The sequence below is a fragment of the Vulpes lagopus genome, chromosome 12 (genome assembly GCF_018345385.1).
Source record: "Vulpes lagopus strain Blue_001 chromosome 12, ASM1834538v1, whole genome shotgun sequence".
NCBI lineage: Eukaryota > Metazoa > Chordata > Mammalia > Carnivora > Canidae > Vulpes > Vulpes lagopus.
This window is the reverse complement of record NC_054835.1, coordinates 28,794,872-28,814,818: the sequence shown is the minus strand read 5'-3', so window position 1 is coordinate 28,814,818 and position 19,947 is coordinate 28,794,872. Positions and strand designations below refer to the sequence as shown.

Sequence of the window (19,947 nt, the reverse complement as noted above, 5' to 3'; positions counted from 1 at the left end):
ATAAAAAGATACAACAACTAGCAGACTAAGATATAAATCACTGCTTTGGTAGGTTTTGGATACAGAATCAGCTTATGGTTGAGAAGGGTTTTGCAAAGCAAAATTCTAAAGAAAGCCCAGCTTTTTATTGACAAATAAGCAGTTAATATTCTAGTGTATTATTCACATTTCAGAAAAAAATGTAATTTGTGTTAAGGGTGCTAATCTGTGCTGAATTTAACATTTAATACTTACCAATTTTTGAGAAGAGCATGAAAATCTCAAAGGCTATCCCCAAGTTAACATTAACTGGTCACTACCCAATTTTGCATAAAAGCCTATGTTGTCTAGATGATCACCAAAAATTAAACATCTATAAATTTAATCATTTTTATCAAAGTATGGGAAGATTATCTTTCAGAAACTAGATCACCCCATTTACCATATTATATACACAATTGCCTTATTCTTAACCTTATCTCCCCCAGAAGTCTTTTACAATTAACAATAAGAGAGGGCTAACTCCACTTACTAGATTACCTTTCAAGAACCTTTAATTTACTAACACACAACATAATCTTATCAAAAGTATTAACTGATAAACTAGTCACCCAACTGAAATTTTACATGAAGAGGAAAAAGGACAACCATGCATAGTTTTTTAAAAAATGTTTATTTTTTTCAAAGAAAAACGGCAATAGCCAATTGGAAACCTACTTATTCTTCAACTCCAATTTTGTTCTTTAAATTTAGAAGTGACTTACTGATTTACTATTTTAAACAAACCCCCCCTTTCCCCTTTAAATGTTTACCATCTACTCGTGCTGAATCCTTCCAAGGAGATTGCTCCAGCGTATTATCTCCAGGTCCTCGCTTTGCTCCTTTTACCAAAAAATGCAAAACACAATTCCATCGTGCATCTTAAGGGCTCCAATCGTCAAAAATAGGAAAAAAAAAAAATCTTTGGAATAGCCAATTAAGTTGAATAAAAAAAAAAAAAATCCACACGAATGCGGTTTGGTTGGGGCAGGAATCCACTCCTATGTTCCTGGTAATCTGATCCCGCTCCATGAATCCTTGTAATTCATCCTCCCTATCCTATCCACATTATGATTTGAATCCAATGATCCAGCTCCAAGGATTGGGATCCAGTGAGCCCTCTCCAATCCAAACCTTTATAACCAGCAAAACCAAAAAAGAGGAGGCAAAATGTTAGATACTGTAATCAAAAAAGGTTTCTGGGGAATGATGAGTTATGTCTGTCATCAGTTTAACAGATGTACATCAATAACTATCAAATTCCCCAAAACAAGTTTCTGAATGGTGTTCAGATAAATTTTAGAAACTTAATCATCATAGAGACTAATTGGAAGAAGCATTTTATATTTACAGTTCAACTGATAATGCCAACACTTGTTACTGTACAGCGTATTACAGGTTTTGTGGTTGCAAAAAGTTATGTAGTTGAAAAGTTTACTCGTATTGCTACCCACCCTAAGTCTAAACTAAACCTAATGCTCCCATCTGCAATTTAATTTGTAAATTAAAGTGTTTTAAACATGAGTCAATTATGAATATTAGTTTAAAGGGGAAGGTGAGACTTAAAAATATTCCCAACTAGATTATCTACACCAATACATTGGAATTCTATTTTGCTTTCATTTTGTCTTAAAAAAATGAAATAGCAACGCTATATCAGTCACACAGAGGACATGCAGATTTAGCAGTATTGATATTATACTCTATCTGGTTGGAATTAAAGACACCCTGTACCCACATGTACACCAACAGCAGGTCACACATTAACAGTTGTAACTAAGCACTGTGACAAATTAGCCAGTTCTTCCCACATTAGTCCCTATTAAAACAAAAAAGGGGGGAAGGGAGCAAAATAATTGTTACAAAATGGGCAATGTAATTTTGCCACAATTGCCAAGGTTTAAAGAGCAAAGCAATTGTAGCTAAAGATAACTGCACAAGATGTTTGCAAGTGTTTTAAGGTAGATGTATATATATATATATATATATATAATCACTTTTATCCCTTGCCTTTTAGTATAAGGTCAATACTGCCAATTTCATCTGTGACAATAGCACTTGGAGTCATACCATTGCCTCCATTATTGATCTGATCCTCCTCAATCCTCCTTTTGACAATCCTAAAATGATTGAAATGTGCTCCACAATCCTTAATCCAAAGCATTCTTAATCCATCTCTTCAGATATGTCTACAGAAAGACACATGAAAAGCAAGATAAACATAAGAACTTCCCCAGGTAAGATAACCACAAACACCCCCAACATCCCAGTTCACACAAACCAGAGCAGAATAGACATTTACACAATATCACAGTCTGAAGAGCATGGAGAATTAACTAAATTTCAACAATCCTGTCTATGACATCACTTAAAATACAATTTATCAGACATGAGGGGAATGTAGATGTTAGGAGCAAGGGGATATTACACAAGAATGCAATTCAACACTTTAGCCCATTCTGAACAAAACAGTTTGAATTAAAAAATGAAAAGATTGTACTGAGTAAAGGAAAACTGTATACAACATGGGTTCTACAAAAAGTGTCACCAATCATCTTATGTACGAGAGCGAGATCTGCTATGACGGGGAGAATAGCGTGGTGATCCTCTGCTTCTCCTTGGGGAGTAACTGCGACTCCTGCTGTTGCTTCTGCTACGGCTTCTGCTACGACTACGGCTTCGAGATCGAGATCTTCCATAACTTGGACTTCTGGGCCCATCAACTTTAACCCGGATGTAGGCAGTTTCTCCCTATTGAATAGACAGAACTTTCGATTGAAAGATCTAAGCTTTCACCTGTCTTCAGGCATGCTGAACGAATACAATGTAACTAAAACCAGAAATCTGGTACTTTACTTGGACACCCTTGCCTGAATCTTACCTTCAAATTCCACTGTTAAGACCACTGTATCCAATTCTGGCCAAAGAAAAGAGTAAGTGTAAAACCTACCTCATGAGATCTAAACTTAGTGTTATCCAGTTTTCGAACTGCATAGGTCATATCTTCTTTCCGTACAAACTCCACGACACCAGTGCCATCTCGGTAAACATCAGCATAACATACATCACCTGCTTCACGCATGTGATCCTTCAAATCCTGCCAGCTTCCACTTGGAGGCAGTCCTAAAAAAGTATTTTTTCAATACCAATCACCCTAAATTTCACACTACACTTAAAATCTATAGTAGAACGAAAACCACTTTAAAATTAATCAGATTCAAGATCGTAGGTAAGAGAGCCATTAATTAAGATTCTGGAATCCAAAGTCCCAAATTCTCTGTAAAGTAAGGATCTTCATCGTCCAGGCATCCAACCTAATGGTAGGTAACTAGCACATTGGTACACCTCCACTACAGTTATCCTTTACTAAACTCACCCGAGAAACTAAATTTAAGACCTACCACAAAAACAGGCATTTGTCAAAACCACTCACGCAAGGGAACACTTAAAAGTGGCTCCTGTCCCTCCTCAACATCCCTCACCAACAGTAAACTCACCGGAGACAACCACTCTGTTTTCAGAACGCCTGGATGGGGGCCCATAGCGGCCTCGGGGAGCCCCGCCACCTCCACCCCCGCCGCCGCCTCGGCCTGTACCACGGCCGCTTCGAGGAAACTCCACCCGCAGACGGTATCCATCGTAATCATAGCCGTCGCGACCGTACACCGCGTCTTCCGCGTCTCTGCGTGATCAGAGAAAGCAAGAGGTGTAAGAGTAAGGCCCGGGAGGGGCAGCTAACTCAGTCGGAACTAGCGGCCCCCGCACATGCGCACCCAGCGTGGAAGAGCCCACATGCGCTGCATAATAGGAATGGCCCCTCCCCCACCCAGAAGCACGCCAGGCTCCCGACCACTACACCAGCCCTCGGCGCCTCAGTTTCCCGCTCCAAGACGGAGAGTCCACTCTGGGGACGTCCGTGGGCCCAGCCACCAGAGAAACCACATCGACTCGGCTCTTACTCGGCTCCTGCATGGGCGACACAGTCTTACCCCCAACCTAAAAGCCCACCTCCCCATTCTCGGTAACAAGGCCTTTCCCCAACAACTCCAACTTATTGCCTCAAGGCGGCAAGGCCCAGGCCGCCTCACCGAGGGTCCTCGAACTCAACGAAGGCGAAGGGCGGTCCTCCGCGGCGATTCTTGAGATCGATGTCGCGGATAGCTCCGTATTTGTAGAACACGTCCTCAATGTCCTTGGTTCGGATGTCTGGAGGTAAGTTACCCACATAGATGCGGCAGTCGTTGTTCCCTGCCGGGCCACGAATCACACCACCTCCCGACATGGCGGCGACGAAAAGCGCGGACTCGAGAACAGGCCTTCCCACCAAGCCTAGCGCACGGCAGAGCGAGCCCGCAGCGACACCACGTCTCCCGCGGCCCCTCCAAAATGGCGCCTTTATCAGCTCGGCGCACGGATATGGGGGGAGGGAGGAAGAGAAGCGGGAGGAAGCTGCTATACGATCTCAGTACGCACGCGCAAGAGCGTAACGGGTGCTGCGAAAGGTACGCTCACGCATGCGCGACGTCACCCTCCGCGCGAAGGGAGAAAAAAGTTCCTCGCGTTCTGGATTTGTGGAGTGGCTCGCAGATGACGTGACCCGCCCTTTGGTAAAAATTAAAAAGAGATCCCTCGTTAAGGGAGCTACTAATCTCTGACGAATCTTAAAGGATAGTCCGTTTTCTCAGGAATGAGTCTCTTTTAAAACAAGTCCGCGCCTTAAAAGCATTGGGTGAAACCTAGCCTGGAGCCTTGTCCCACGATGCTCTGCGGCGTTAACGGCCTTTGGCGGGAAAGACTGCTGGGGGCGGAGCTAAGGGGGGAGGGACCTGGCGGTTGCTCCGGAAACGGGAACATCCTAGTAGAGGGAGGCTGGTCCCGGAGCTCCGCTGTTTGTGCTTCAATCCCGAGCCGAGCCAAGTAGTGATTTTGTCTTCCAGCCCCTTCTGATCTCAGGCGGTGGGCTGCTCAGACAAGTGTCTCATTTAGGGCAACCCAGCTTAGACCCCGTTCCACCGCCGGCTCAGAACTTAACTTTGTATAGCTCAGCTCAACACACCTTGACCTAGTGGCGGTGGCCGAGCCCTGACCAGTCAACTAGGACTGAGACCTCAGCTTCTCTTTAATCGCCCATCACTGGGCCTAGCGCAGAGGTGAGGTCCATTGAAAGGTTGAAGAGTGAATTGTGCCTGTTATGTATCCAACTCTTTCAAAAAAACAAGAAAAAGCGCGCGTGTGTTGGCAGAATCCAGGAGTTTGTTCCTCTTTTTGACCTCATTCCCGAGCCTCTCAGGTAATATTTAAACGAGCAGGGATGTGTTAGAACTGTGACCCCTGGAGACCACAGTTGCTGCTCAGAACTGATCCCACTTGCATGGTGGCCCAGGGAAATAAGAACCTGTTAACATTTTTTTCAGAGATATCTGAAAAAATATCTGGTTGGGATTTTAAAATATTTGTAATGAATTCAACTTTTAAGAAAACCCTGCCGTCATAAATATGCTAAAACATCTGCACCCTGAGTTTACGGAGGATTTTCTTCATATTATGTATTTGTTTGCAATGGTCCCCAAGGATGTGAAGCAGTTTACAAGATAACATTATTAAAACTGTACCAAGAACTCAGGGGGAATGGGAAAATAAGAGGGGAGGAATTTAAGATGAAGTCATGGATAAGATTACTATACAAAATGCCTGAGGTAATTGCCTCCCCAGTTACTAAAGATGGACTGCAAATTTGACTCCAGTCATTCCAGAAGTCATAGTAGAGAAGGGAACACAAGTATATTCAAAATCCTAAGTGCCTTTGAGATTAAAAAATAAGTACATTGTTTAGGGGAAGGGCATGTTTTCTTCGTTCTAAAAGTTGATTGAGTGTATTTTACCAATGTCTCTGAGTGATCCCAAAATAAAAAATTCAGTTTGATCCTGAAAAGATTCATAGAGGATCTTTGGTAGTCCTAGAACTCTGTGATGGTTTCCAAAATTATGCATATACATGCATGTACTTTTTCTGCAAAGAGGATTTGAATTTTTAGTTAGATTCTTATAGGGGTCTGTAGATTCCCAAAGCTAAGAAACCTCTGAAAATTTTAGAGGGAAGGACAGATTGTCTATCTTTTAGAATATCCTTCATTGATTATCCATCAGTGGAATTTTTGAAACTGGGCTTTTAATTAAAAAAAAAAAGAACCTGATTATTTTCAAAATGACCAAAGAAGCTGACCAAAAAAGACACTATTTCAACAAATTTATTCAGTTTTTAGCACTGTGCTACTCGGTTAGTAGCAGAAAAGACATTAATTAATTAATTAATTTCAAGACATTTTCATTCCAGAAAAATAAGAAAATTGTAAATTTGCTTTGATTTATTCTTGTCCAATTTCAGGCAGTTATTTCTGATGTTCAGATGAATACAAGTAGAATTTAATATAGAATGAATAGGATATTCTTGCTCCTCTCTTGGCTTCTTTTATTGTATTTGATGTAACCAAGTTAGAGATTCTGGGGTCCATCATGAGGTCAGAATATAGCAGGAAAAGTCTGAGTGGCTCTTTTTTAAGGTCTACCAGGATGACATTAGTTTGGTGATTATTATAGTTAAGGCTGTGATCTTTTTTTAAAAAATATTTTATTTATTTATTCATGAGGCACACAAAGAGAGAGAGAGAGAGAGGCAGAGACACAGACAGAGGGAGAAGCAGGCTCCACACAGGGAACTCGTTGTGGGACTCCATCCTGGGTCTCCAGGATCATGCCCTGGGCAGAAGGCGGCACTAAACTGCTGAGCCCCCCGGGCTGCCCCTCTTTTTTTCTTTTAAGATTTATTTGAGAGAGAGCACGAGTGTAGGGGTGAGGGGCAGAGGAAGAAAGAGAGAATCTCAAGCCAACTCTCATCTGAGCACGGAGCCCTCCACAGGGCTCAATCTTAGGACTTTGAGATCATGACCTGAGCCAAAACCAAGAATCTGAAATTTAACCAGACTGAGCCACCCGGGTACCTCAAGGGTGTAATCTTAATAACAGTATCCCAGGGGATCCCTGGGTGGCTCAGCGGTTTAGTGCCTGCCTTTGGCCCAGGGCGCAATCCTGGAGTCCCGGGATGGAGTCCCGCATCGGGCTCCCGGTGTGGAGCCTGCTTCTCCCTCCTCCTGTGTCTCTGCCTCTCTCTTTCTCTCTCTGTTTAATAAATAAATAAATATTTAAAAAATATATATCAGTATCCTAGAGTTAATTAACATATTTTAGTCCACAAGAGTAAAAAACAAGAAAGCAAGCAAACCAAACCATTTATTCATTTTTTTGGGGAGGCAGGGAGTGGGGGGAACAGATTCATTTTTGGTAGCCAGGATGCTCAGATTGTACACGCCAAGACAACTGTTTTGTCAGGTCTGGAAAACAGATTAGGCAGTTGCTTAGTAAATGAGTAATCAAAGCAAAATGAGGCGAATTGTTTTGAGAGATCTCATTCAGATAGTGGTGAGACCTTAAAAAATGACCCCTGCCCCACTTCAGAGTATATCTCTTCATTTATACCCCTTGGATTTTGTGTGTCTGCTCCCTGGACAATGATGCTGGGTAAAGACTGGAGATTTTTTTTTTTTTTTTAAGTAGGCTCCACCTCCAGCACAGAGCCCAATGCAGAACCTGAATTCAGGACCCTGAGATCAAGAGTCAGGTCAGCTCACCTGAATGAGTCACCTAGGCACCCTGACAAGTCTCTTTCTGTAGCAGATCTTCACATAAACTTTGAACAGCATACTAGACAATTGATTAGATTTCTGCTAACCGATTTACAACCATTTCCAGTTTTCCCCCTGAGATTACATCCTCACCTTAATTAGGGGTTCACAGTGTTTGTCAACCCCTCAATTACACATTCACTGGTAGTTTTAGGGCTGCTCCCACAGATAATTTATGAAGTATATATTTTATTAGCTTAATCCTCAGAAGTTGCCTTATTTTTAACACTGTTGCTGTTTATAAAAAGTGACTTCCTCAAAAAATTTTATTTTATTTTTTCTTCTTTTTTTTTCCTCAAAAAAATTTTAAATGCTTTCAATTCAATCTAGTAAATATATACTAGTGTCGGCACTATATTTTACCCTGGAAATAATTACTTGAGGAAAAAAAAAGGTTGAAGTCACACAACCCAGTTTTTCAGTTATTTGCCGAACACTTTATTCTCTATGCCTGTGGTGATAGTTATGCAACCCTGTAAATATACTAAAAATCATTGAATTGTACGTACATAAAGCAAGGGAATTGTATGTAAATTGTAACTCAATAAAATTGTTTTTCAAAATGGGGAAAAAATATTTACAAAATCAGGTAAATCACTCGCTAATGCATTTCTCTAAAGGCATTATTGGGGATAGTGAGTATTCTAGAATAATTTGCACTGTAATATGGCTTTTTGAATCTGGAAGTTCTGTTTTCCATATTCATGTGTCAATCCCTACTGTCTTCCTTGGGGATTCCTTATTTTTACTGGGTAAAGAGACACAGAGATGAGGAATATTTGATTCTACTGTGTACAGGAGTTCCCTCTAGGAACAGTTCATTTGCATGACTCTGTTCCCTTGTTCCACTTGCTTTAGTGCTAAATATTCTCTGAAAAAGGAAGGACTAGTATATATCTTTTTATTTCATTTATATTTGTCTCATTTCTAGCAAACTCTACGGAGGACAGATTTCTGCTGTAACTTCTTTATTACCAGTAAAATCTCTGTTAAAATTATTGACAGTTTAGTAACTGCCTTTTGAAAGAGGTGGGCCGTTAGATGAGCAGAATGTTGTTTCTATGGAAACCTCATCATGTTGCTACCAGTGGATAGACACAATGGGTACAAGGATTGTTTTCATTTCACAGTATAAAAATGATGGCCACTTTACAGGCCCAAATAAGTCCTCTAATAATATAGTCTGGGTAATCTTATTTTAGGACTGGCTTCCCTTATTCTTTGACTCTTCTTGTTTTGTTTTTGGCCATTTATTCCCATTGTTAATACAATAAGATATGATCTTGCCAGAAACCAGCTCTTAAAATGATGTTACAAATAGATATATTTTCACCATGTCTCCCTCTTCCTATTAATATTATGACTCTCTGCTTAGTTCTTTCCCTTAAAAAGTAAAACTGCAATTCATGTTGTACATTTCCTGATTGGAGTAAATGGCTCTTTAAGGAACTTTTTTTTTTTTTTTTTTTAATTTATTTATGATAGTCACAGAGAGAGAGAGAGAGAGAGAGAGAGAGAGGCAGAGACACAGGCAGAGGGAGAAGCAGGCTCCATGCACCGGGAGCCCGACGTGGGATTCGATCCCAGGTCTCCAGGATAGCGCCCTGGGCCAAAGGCAGGCGCCAAACCGCTGCGCCATCCTGGGATCCCTCTTTAAGGAACTTTATTAAAAATATGTCGGATGGGGGATCCCTGGGTGGCGCAGCGGTTTGGCGCCTGCCTTTGGCCCAGGGCGCTATCCTGGAGACCTGGGATCGAATCCCACGTCGGGCTCCCGGTGCATGGAGCCTGCTTCTCCCTCTGCCTGTGTCTCTGCCTCTCTCTCTCTCTCTGTGTGACTATCATAAATAAATAAAAATTAAAAAAAAAAAATATGTCGGATGGGCAGCCCGGATGGCTCGGCGGTTTAGCGCCGCCTTCAGTCCAGGGCGTGATTCCGGGGATGCCGGATCGAGTCCCCGCATCGGACTCCCTGCGTGGAGCCTGTTTCTCCCTCTGCTTGTGTCTCTGACTCTCTCTCTCTCTCTCTCTGTGTCTCTATGAAAAAATAAATAAAATATTTAAAAAAATATGTCGGATATGCTTTATTTGCCAAAAATGCTACTCTTTTTTTTTTTTTTTGACAAATCTTATAACTTGGGTCCTGTATAAGTGTTAGCTGTGACTATTAGTAATAGTGATATTATATCTTAGTAATGCTATAGGTATGTTAGAAATATATATATATTTTAAAGATTTTATTTATGTATTGGAAAGACAGAGCATGCAAGAGAGCACAAGCAGGAGGAGTGGCAGAGGGAGAAGCCAGCACCTCACTGAGCAGGGAGCCTGACTCAGGGCTGTATCCCAGGATCTGGGATCATGACCTGAGCTGAAGGCAGACACTTAATGGAGTGAGTCACCCTGGCCACCCCTGTTAGAAATAATTTCAATAAAAATTTTTATTTAAGTTTTGAGAGTATAGGTTTTTTTTTTTTTTTTAAAGGATATCCCAGATTAGCTTAAAACTGTCAGAATTATTTTCTAGATTTACTTGCAAAGTGGAGTAGTTGCAGCATAGACTGCATGATCCACAAGCCTAAAATATTTACTGTCTGGCTTTTCACAGAAAAAGTTTGCCAATCTCTGACCAAGAGGAAAATAACCTGTTCTTGTGATTTTTACTTAAACCAGATTCAAAATACAGTTTTGTCATGGTCTCTCTTCTTTCTACCCCATCCCCCAGGTGTTTTTATCATGGGTAATATTTTACATTGTTAATATTTGTAACCATAAGTAATACACTTTTTAGAAGTAATATTTTTTACAGGCGCTTCATTAACCATTACTGAAGTTTAGCATATGGTACCTAGAACTGGTGGAAACCTAGAACTGGTGGAAACCAACTGCCCTGCGGGTGGGACCAGCTTTGAAGAAGAGGTGTTGTTGATCTGCTCTGCTTGCATTCTTTTGTAATTGCATTCTTTTGTAGTGTAGTTGACTGAAAATTGCCAGTGCCAGAGTGCAGGTTTCTGTAACCATTCTTGCGTTGAAGTAATGCAGCATGCAAAGAGTTCCTAACAGGTTTTGTTCTAAGTAAATATCTAATAATGTCCATTCACTGTGGAATTTGCAGATGAACTTCCCAAAAATTTGCAGATTATATTCTACAGTTCTGGTATCCTCCCAGCTTTCAGGCTGGTGCTGGCCCATTATCTAGACCCATGCCAATGAGGCTCTTCCTTGTCTGGCTCATACCTGCTTCCACGTGGCCAGAAGCCACTATGCCTCACCAGATGCAATTCCTTCGCAGTTATTTTCTATTCTGTGGAATCCAGACACCAGGGAAGAAAATATTCTTTCCTTTGGCTTCAGAGTCTCCATTTCCAGTCTTGGGATCTATCTTGTATATGATTGAGAGTGAGACTGTTTGCCTTTAGAGGAACTTCCTCTCTTTCTGCAGGAATATAATCTCTCTCTCCACCTCCACCAGAACAATTTCATCAGGTCTTAATGGGCCAACATTGGTATATTTTCTGAAGTCTGGATTGTTCACAATTAATACCACATGTAGGATAGTCTTAGTACATAGTCAAGGATGAACCTTGCCAGCCAAACATAGTCCAGTATATTTTTTCTTTTCCAGTTCCATTTCCTCTAATAAGAGATGAAATCTTTTATGTGGTCTTTTGGATCTCAGTTTCTGATACAGTGCAATCCACATCTTAAATAACATACTCATCCCTACAAAAACATATCAAATCAGTAACGAGCTAAGAAATATTTCTATCTGTACCTTCTTAGCCCCTCTAATAATTTAGAGTGGAATAGCATGTATTGGGGCAGCCCAGGTGGCTTAGCAGTTTAGCACTGCCTTCAGCCCGAGCCTGATCCTGGAGACCCAGGATGGAGTCCCACATCGGGCTCCCTGCATGGAGCCTGCTTCTCCCTCTGCCTGTGTCTCTGCCTCTCTTCTCTCTCTCTGTGTCTCTCATGAAGGAATAGCATGTATTTACCAAGCATAATTTATATGTCCAAGTAATATATTCAGCTTCTCAATCTAAAATATCTGCATTTAGAAAAAAGCTTTCTTTATAGTTTTTCCTCAAAATGAGCAAGTGGGTGTTGCTTTAAATTTGCACAACTAGAAAGCCCCATTAGGTAGGCTTCTTAACACAAAAGAAACAGTCTAAAGGATTATTCAGATCCTTCACCTTTATGGATACAATAACTGCTTATCACTTTAACATGGTCTTTTTTTTTTTTAGCTTCAACTAAATACAGGTGTGTTTTTTTTTTTTTAAGATTTTATTTATTTATTCATGAGAGACACACAGTAAGAGGCAGAGACATAGGCAGAGTGAGAAGCCTGTGGTCCATCCCAGGACCCCGGGATCAGGACCTGAGCCAAAGGCAGATGCTTAACCGCTGGGCTACCCAGCCGTCCCTAAATACATGTTTTTAAAAAAGTTATAGTCATGTTTTTTAATAATGTTTTATCAAGTTACAGTGCCAAAAAGTTTCTTATAAACTCCTAGTTTGCTAGTTCACAAGACCCATAAGAATATTTGGGGCTCTAGTTACATTTCCATCTGACAATGTACTCTTTAAATACTCTAATTGCCCTTAAGAAAATCTCTCTCTAGATGTTGATGAAGCAATTTGTATTCAACAATCTGAATGCCAAAGCCACACCCCCACAGATTGAGTCTTGCCTGCAGAGCACCATCATTTTTGAGCCTTTGTCCTAAATCAAAGAAAGTACTTGCTTGGGGATGCGTAAAGCAATAGAAGCTCTCACTAAGCATGATTTGCACTGTACCAAGTTACTAAAGTGGTTTCCAAAGTTTGCACCACTATAAACAGTAAAAAAGCTACCTGTATCAACTAAATTGTGTTAGGTAAGCCTACAATAATGAAACAACCTCAGAAATTTCAGTGGCTTCACAAAAGGTTTACTTCTTGTTACCTAATGGCAACCATGGGTGGGCAGAGGCACTACTCTACAGATCTTCTAGATTCTACAAATCTAGAATTCTGATCTGGTGTGATGGGTTTTTGTTTAAATTCCCTAAACCATTTACTCGTGTGATTTTGCACAAGTTCCTTAACTTGGTTAAGCCTCTGTTTATAAAATGGAGATAATGATAGTACTTTTAGGGTTGTTATAAAGGTTAAATGTGATAACATGTGGAAATCAACTAGTAGTAGAGTGCCCTGACACAGACGTTTTCACTGATTTCACAGCGCTTTGTATTCAGGCTCTGAACTCCTGTGCCCTTGGATTATCAACATTTGTGGTTCAGATGTTAGTCCACTCTACTTTGGAAGGAAGAATAAATGAAACACAACTTTGTCTTGTGACTAACTTGATATTGTGGGGATCTAGCTTAGTAGAAGGTAGGTGAAGTTCTTTTTGTTTGTTTTTGTGGCAGGCAAAAAGGGTTGAGAGATTTACCGGCCTATGCTGAAAAAAAAAAAAAAAAGTTGAGAAATTCCCTCTGTGTATCATAGAAAGAAGCAAAAGTGTCCCTGGCCTCTAGGAGGATGCAGGATACAACCTCCGTATCCTGGAGCCTCCTCCAGCCAAATATATAACTGGAGGAAATGTGATGTAGCTCTTTTGCCCTTCTGTGTTTCTGAAGAATGTCTCCCTTGTGGAAAAGCTGACAGGATGATAAAAACCTGATTAATGTAATGCTTTTCTCTATTGCTCAGGGCTTATCTGTGTGTGTGTGTGTGTGTGTGTGTGTGTGTGTGTGTGTGTGTGTGTTAAAAACTAGGTTCCGGGGATGCCTGGGTGGCTCAGCAGTTTAGTGCCTGCCTTTGGCCCAGGGCGTGATCCTGGGGTCCCGGGATCGAGTCCCGCATGGGGTTCCCTGCATGGAGCCTGCTTCTCCCTCTGCCTGTGTCTCTGCCTCTCTTTCTCTCTGTGTGTCTCAAATGAATAAATGAATAAAATCTTTAAAAAAACAAATTAGGTTCCTCTTTGCTGATCTGTTTCATGTGCTGAGCATCAACCTATTCTTATAACAGTATAGACTTTGGAGGTAAGCAGATCTGAATTTGCATCCTGACACCTTCACATGCTCATTATATTATCCAGGACATCTAAATGCATGTCCTTTTAAAAAATAATAAATAAATAAACAAACAAATAAATGTCCTTATATTAATCAATTCATCTGTTCCTGTATTCATTCTCATTCTGAACATTTATCTTGCTATGCCAGGCCCTAGCTGGGGTACTTCAGGGTTACAAACATGAAGAAACATAACACCTACCCAGAACAGTTTGCCTTTGATCCTCCACAGTAGCCTACAAAGTTTCCTGATCAGTCATACCATCATTAAACACTTTTTTTTATCATTAAACATTTTTGAGCACAAACCTCTCATGTATGTACATTTTTATATATTATGTACATGACTTCTATACTGTTGTGTACATAATAAGACCATTGAGCCACCCAGGCATCTTCCCCAATTTTAAAGGCTACTTATCTAGTGATAAGTTTTTCTGAACTTCACTTTCTTTCTGGGTTTTGTTTTTGTTATGTAAATTAATCCATTTACTAGGCTGGCAATGTTTCAAATGCTATAGCTTCTACTGGTCTTTTAACTCCTTCAGTTTTCTGGTGGCAGACTTTGCTGCAGAAGTGGTGGTGTGGGTCCAGGCACTACCAGCTACTGTTTTCATTTTCATGCAGAAACCACAATGCCAGATCCCCACAACTTGTCTTCTTTTTTTTTTTTTTTTTTTTAAGATTTCATTTATTTATTCATGAGAGACACAGAGAGAGAGAGGCAGAGGCATAGGCAGAGGGAGAAACAGGCTCCATGCAGGGAGCCCAATGCAGAACTCGATCCCGGGACTCCAGGATCACACCCTGAGCTGAAGGCAGGCGCCAAACTGCTGAACCACCCAGGAATCCCCACAGCTCATCTTTTCATCTTGGTTTTGCCACAGAATGAGTTAGTGCATTCGGGGTGCTGGCTTATTTCCATCTTCTTCACCATTTTTCTGAGGGAGGCACCGGAACAGGTCCTGGATTTACCAATTCCAACCTTCGTGGTGTGTTTAGCTGTGTCCCCACAAACTAGGTCTGACCCCAGAAAGGAAAAGATGCGTTAAACTTCACTTTCTTCATTAAAATTCTGATGATGAAATCTTTCCCACGGTATTTTTGCTCATTTACTCAACAAATTTCATTGAACACTCTGATGTTAGATTCTGTGTAAGGGTCTGGAGAGATAGTGCTAAATGTCAGTTGTATTTTTTTAATGTCTAAGGGGAGTTTCTGTTGGAGGGCGTTACTATTTATACCTCATGTTTTAATTGATATTCAATATATTAAAATCCTTAAGTTTTAAAATCTAGTTTCTCAGGGCATCTGGGTGGCTCAGTTGGTTAAGTGTCTGTCTTCGGCTCAAGTGCTGACCCTGGAGTCCTGGGATCGAGACCTGTGTTGGGCTCCCTGATCAGTGAGGAGCCTGCTTCTCCCTCTCCTGCCCCCCCACCTGTGCTCTCTCTCTCTCTCTCTCTCTCTCTGTCAAATAAAGTCTTTTTTAAAAAAATGTAGTTTCTCCTATGTTTTTAGAATCAAACATTTTGGTAATTATTAATCTTCTGTAAAGATAAGATCCATTATTTTTACTTATTCTATGATTATTATTCAATTAAAACTTACTTTTAAAAGATTAAATCCTTGACATTTAGCATGTTAAGTAAGTAGTTCTCAAGTTTCACAAAACATTTAAAGTAATTACAGATTCAATATAACTGATTCTTTCGAATCCTTCAAATTCCTAATGTTAGTCCTCTACCAGTCAGGGTTCAATATAGGAAACTGACATACTCTAGGTTGTCTTAAGCAGAAAGGGGTTGAATATAGGAAATTAGGTACTTGCCAAATTGTTGGAAGCAATGGAGGAGTGGACTCGAGGTATACCTCTTGGCGTGACTCCCAGAACATGACAGAACTGATCTATCAAGAATGTTGCTTCTTCTGCCACAATCAGGAAAATGGAGATCAGGAGGCCAGAACCTGAACTACTGAGACAAAATAAATCCAACAGGGGTCATAGAGCTGGGACTAGGAAGTCCTAGTCACCACCACCACGATTGACTTAACACTGAATTGTGCTATTGGGCTGCCACTTCTGCAATTGTTTCTCAACACCCAAGAAGTTAGAAACTAGATACTGGCAACCCCAAATTTTACTAGCACTACACACTGCAAAGTGCCAAGAAGATGGGCTTTGCCACACTTCTATCTTCTGTCTTATTTGGTCCTTGTTGCTCATGTGTATGTTGTGGTTCTTCTAAGTGAACTGAAATCTCCAGGAGGAAAGGTGTCATGCCTTCTTTTTTTCAGCCTGTCGTACAGGCACACACAAGTTGCTCAGTAAATACACACTGATGCTTGGGTATTCAATATATTGACATTTGATACTGTCATTTTGATGTCCTGGTTTTGATTATCCTAGTCTTCCATCTCCTTCAGCTTAATTTCCAGTATGCCAACCATAAGCAATTGAGCATGCACAGTAAGTATTATTGAAATGGGTAAGAAGAACTGGATCATTTCCACTGGTAAGTCAGAGACCTTCATTGTGGACATTACTATGTACCTATTTTGCTGTTAATAATAGATGGTTTAGGAGTGGTTGTCTATAGCAGAAAGTTTTATAGTTTGTATTAGGGCATCAGTACATCTAATTGGCATAACTTCATTTATGCCCTGTACCCTAACTGTGTAAGTGTGTTGGGAATGGTACCCATACAGGGTACTTATGGCCATCATGCACATTTAATACAAAGCAAAATTTCCTGATGTAACACTACTTACAATCCAATAATTATCTAAAAATTCCGTTTAGAAAGTTAACCAAATTCTCTTCAACTTTTTTTTTTTTTTAAGATTTTATTTATTCATGATAGACAGAGAGAGAGAGAGAGAGAGAGGCAGAGGGAGAAGCAGGCTTCATGCTGGGAGCCTGACGTGGGACTCGATCCCGGAACTCCAGGATCACGCTCTGGGCCAAAGGCAGGCGCTAAACCACTGAGCCACCCAGAGATCCCCCTCTTCAACTTTTCATATTAAAATCAAATATTAAAAAAATAAAATAAAATATTCATCAAACCTTTCCAAATAAGTATGGTTCTAGAAGACTTCTGGTTTTCAGATAGTAGAGTATAGACGTATCGGTCCCACTATCATCTCAAAAAACACAAGAACAAAGACCATATACCAAATCCATCTTTGATAAAACTTAGAAGACGTCTGAGGCTTTAAACCATACACAGACGTAGAAAGTGGGAAAAGTAGAGAAAGTGGAAGTGGGAAGTCGATGAGTGACTTGGCAGCCTGGCAGAGTTGCAGAAGGGCACCCAAAGCAAGCTGAATTCTCTCACACAACGTATGAAAGACTCTGAAACAGGGTACCAGGTACCTGAGTGGTGGAGGCTGACACAAAAGATAGAAGCTCTGGAAAATTTTGACCCAAAGCAAAAGAATTGTAGCCAGTTCTCCCTACGGTCAGGTCTTGCCCTTCTATATGCTGCTTGCAATCAATTTTTTAGTGCCTACTTATAAATATGAACGGTCAGTCAAGGACTGCCAGAAAATATCCAACAAGAGGCTGAAACAAGTAGGGAAAAAGAGCAGATGTGTGTGGTGTATTTGTAAAACAATTGTGGGGGCAGCCCCGGTGGCCTAGCCGTTTAGCTCCGCCTTCAGCCCAGGGCGTGATCCTGGAGACCCTGGATGAGTCCCACATCGGGCTCCCTGCATGGTGCCTGCTTCTCCCTCTGCCTGTGTCTGCCCCCACCCCCTCTGTTATCTCTCGTGAATAAATAAATAAAAAATCTTAAAAAAAAAAAAAACAATTATGGGGTAAGAAAGGAACACTCTTGAAACTTTTAATTATGATAGTAAAGAAATGAATTCAAAAAGCAAGGACACCTCTCAGAAACTAGAAAAACAGATGACACTGAGAGAAAAAATAAGAATATTAGAGAATTCAGGAAGTTTAAAAACTACTAATGAGTATTCCAGAAAAAAGACAGAATGATAGGGAGAATATTATCAGAGAGGTTAGTACAGAAATATTTCCAGAACTAAAAGATAGGAGTCTTCAAATGGATAGAGATCACCAAATGCCCAGCACCATGAACTAAAAGATAACTCCCCAAATTATATCCTTGTGAAATTTTAGAACACTATAGGTAAAATATCCTAAAATCTTCTAATGAAAACAAAATACATCACCTACCACAATCTCCCTCTCAGCCCTGAATCAGAATATCAGATTTCTCAGTAACAACACTGGAAGCTAAAACAACAATCACAATGAAACAATTCCCTGACGTTTATGAGTAAAAATTTATTTTTGGTGTTCAGTTCTATACACATCCAAACTTTCAGTCATCAGCAAAGCCAGAATTTTTAATGATTTATCTTCCATCCATTATTTCTCAGGAAGGTGCTGGAAATTTGTTCCAATAAAAGAAAGAAGTAAACCAAGAAAAAAAGAAGACATTGGATGCAGAGAACAAGAATTTTATGTGGTAACAATGGAATTTCTAGTATGATGTCAGAGGGCAAACCCAGGAGGACAACTCTGCAGCTCTTTTTGAGGACAGCTAGTCTAGATTAGAGCAGAACACTGAAAAAATGCAAGTGTGGTGTCTTTAGCAGGGGAAAAAAGTAATGGATAGATCATCTGAAAAAAGTGACCATGTAAAACTTGTATTGAAACATTTCAGTATTGAGTATTGCAAGATTTAATGGTAAGTTCAAAAATATTTAAGCGCATGAAAAATGAGGTTGGTGTATCCATACAATGGGATGTTACTCAGCAGTTAAATGAACTATGAAAAGACATGGATGAATCTTTTTTTTAAATAAATTTATTTTTTATTGGTGTTCAATTTTCCAACATTAATACCCAGTGCTCATCCCGTCAAGTGCCCACCTCAGTGCCCGCCACCCAGTCACCCTCACCCCCTGCCCTCCTCCCCTTCCACTACCCCTAGTTTGTTTCCCAGAGTTAGGAGTCTTAACATGGATGAATCTTAAATGCATACTGATAAGGGAAAGAAACCAGTCTGAAAAAAACCACATACTGTACGATTCCAAATATATGACATTTTGAAAAAGACAAAATTGTGGAAATGATAGATCATGGTTGTCAGGGACTCAGGAAGAGGGAAGTGAAACACATGGGCTTAGGATGGTGAAACTATTCTGTAGGATACTCTAATGACGAGTATAAAACATCAAAATCTATAGAACTTTTTCAAAAACCCATAGATCTTTACAGCACAAAGAGTATAAAGTTTAATGCATGCAAATTTTGAGTATCATTTAGGAAGTTGAGGGAACCCAGTATAAAATGCATAATGTGACAAATCTAAATATATTGGAAATATATGAAGCAAGCTCTCTGGTGGGAGTGGGAGAATAAAGTTCTGACCTAAGTAACTTTGGAAATGAGTGTAGTCTGTAAAACTAAAGGCAGAAGGAACTGTACATAAGCACTGTATACACACTGATAAACGGATTGCTTCCTGGGTTAATAATTCTGAAAAAAAAAAAAACCTGTATATTGGAATTGAACCAGTAAGTAAGTGGAAGGCTGATTTTGAGAGCTATGTTCTCAGTATTGGAATGGGAGCTTATAGACAAGGAGAGAAAGACGCAAGAATGATTCATGTGGTAATTGGAATAGAGTTGAAGATGGTATGAACTCATGTTTATATATAGAGACTCAACTACATATAGAAATATTTATAGATTTGAGGGTATACATAGATTAGCATACTGTGTATATCTCCTATTTCTGTCAGCTGGGAGGGCCTAGAAGCAAGACACCCTAGTAGAAATGAGCATACCTAGCACTCAGGTCTTGGCTTCTAATACCTTTCTCCGGTAGAAGGAACCAGAGTTCCTTGGAGAAATGACTGTAAGCCTGTAGCATTTTGTAGTGCCAGAAAGTAAGAGAATGCTTAAAAAAAATCTGGGAAGTCTGGGTGGCTCAGTCAGTTGGGTGTCTAACTCTTGATTTTGGCTCAGGTCATGATGTCAGGGTTGTGTGGTCCAGCACCACATCTGACTCTGCTCAGTGAAAGTCTCCTGGAGATTCTCGGTCTCCCTCTGTGCCGCCCCCCTGCTCTCTCTCTCTCTGTCTCAAATAAATATTTTAA

General features: G+C 40.3%; 1 protein-coding gene and 1 pseudogene across 1 annotated transcript; both read right to left on the bottom strand.

Moving 5' to 3' along the window:
- Positions 1–633: 633 nt before the first annotated feature.
- Positions 634–4,699, bottom strand: SRSF1 (serine and arginine rich splicing factor 1). Its single transcript, XM_041726975.1, has 4 exons — positions 4,107–4,699; positions 3,516–3,700; positions 2,969–3,141; positions 634–2,769 (listed from the first exon to the last, which is right to left on the bottom strand). Exons 1-4 carry the CDS (start codon positions 4,298–4,300, stop codon positions 2,575–2,577), a joined length of 747 nt encoding a protein of 248 aa, XP_041582909.1. The 5' UTR covers positions 4,301–4,699; the 3' UTR covers positions 634–2,574.
- Positions 4,700–14,297: 9,598 nt separating this feature from the next.
- Positions 14,298–19,947, bottom strand: part of LOC121473979 — a 41,714-nt pseudogene continuing 36,064 nt past the window's right edge.

Excerpts from the sequence above, each read along its gene's own strand:
- SRSF1 (XM_041726975.1), bottom strand. The coding sequence starts at position 4,300 with ATGTCGGGAGGTGGTGTGATTCGTGGCCCGGCAGGGAACAACGACTGC. Across the intron at positions 3,142-3,515 it reads AAACAGAGTGGTTGTCTCCG|GACTGCCTCCAAGTGGAAGC; the intron begins GTGAGTTTACTG and ends ATACTTTTTTAG. Across the intron at positions 2,770-2,968 it reads CTAAGTTTAGATCTCATGAG|GGAGAAACTGCCTACATCCG; the intron begins GTAGGTTTTACA and ends TCTATTCAATAG.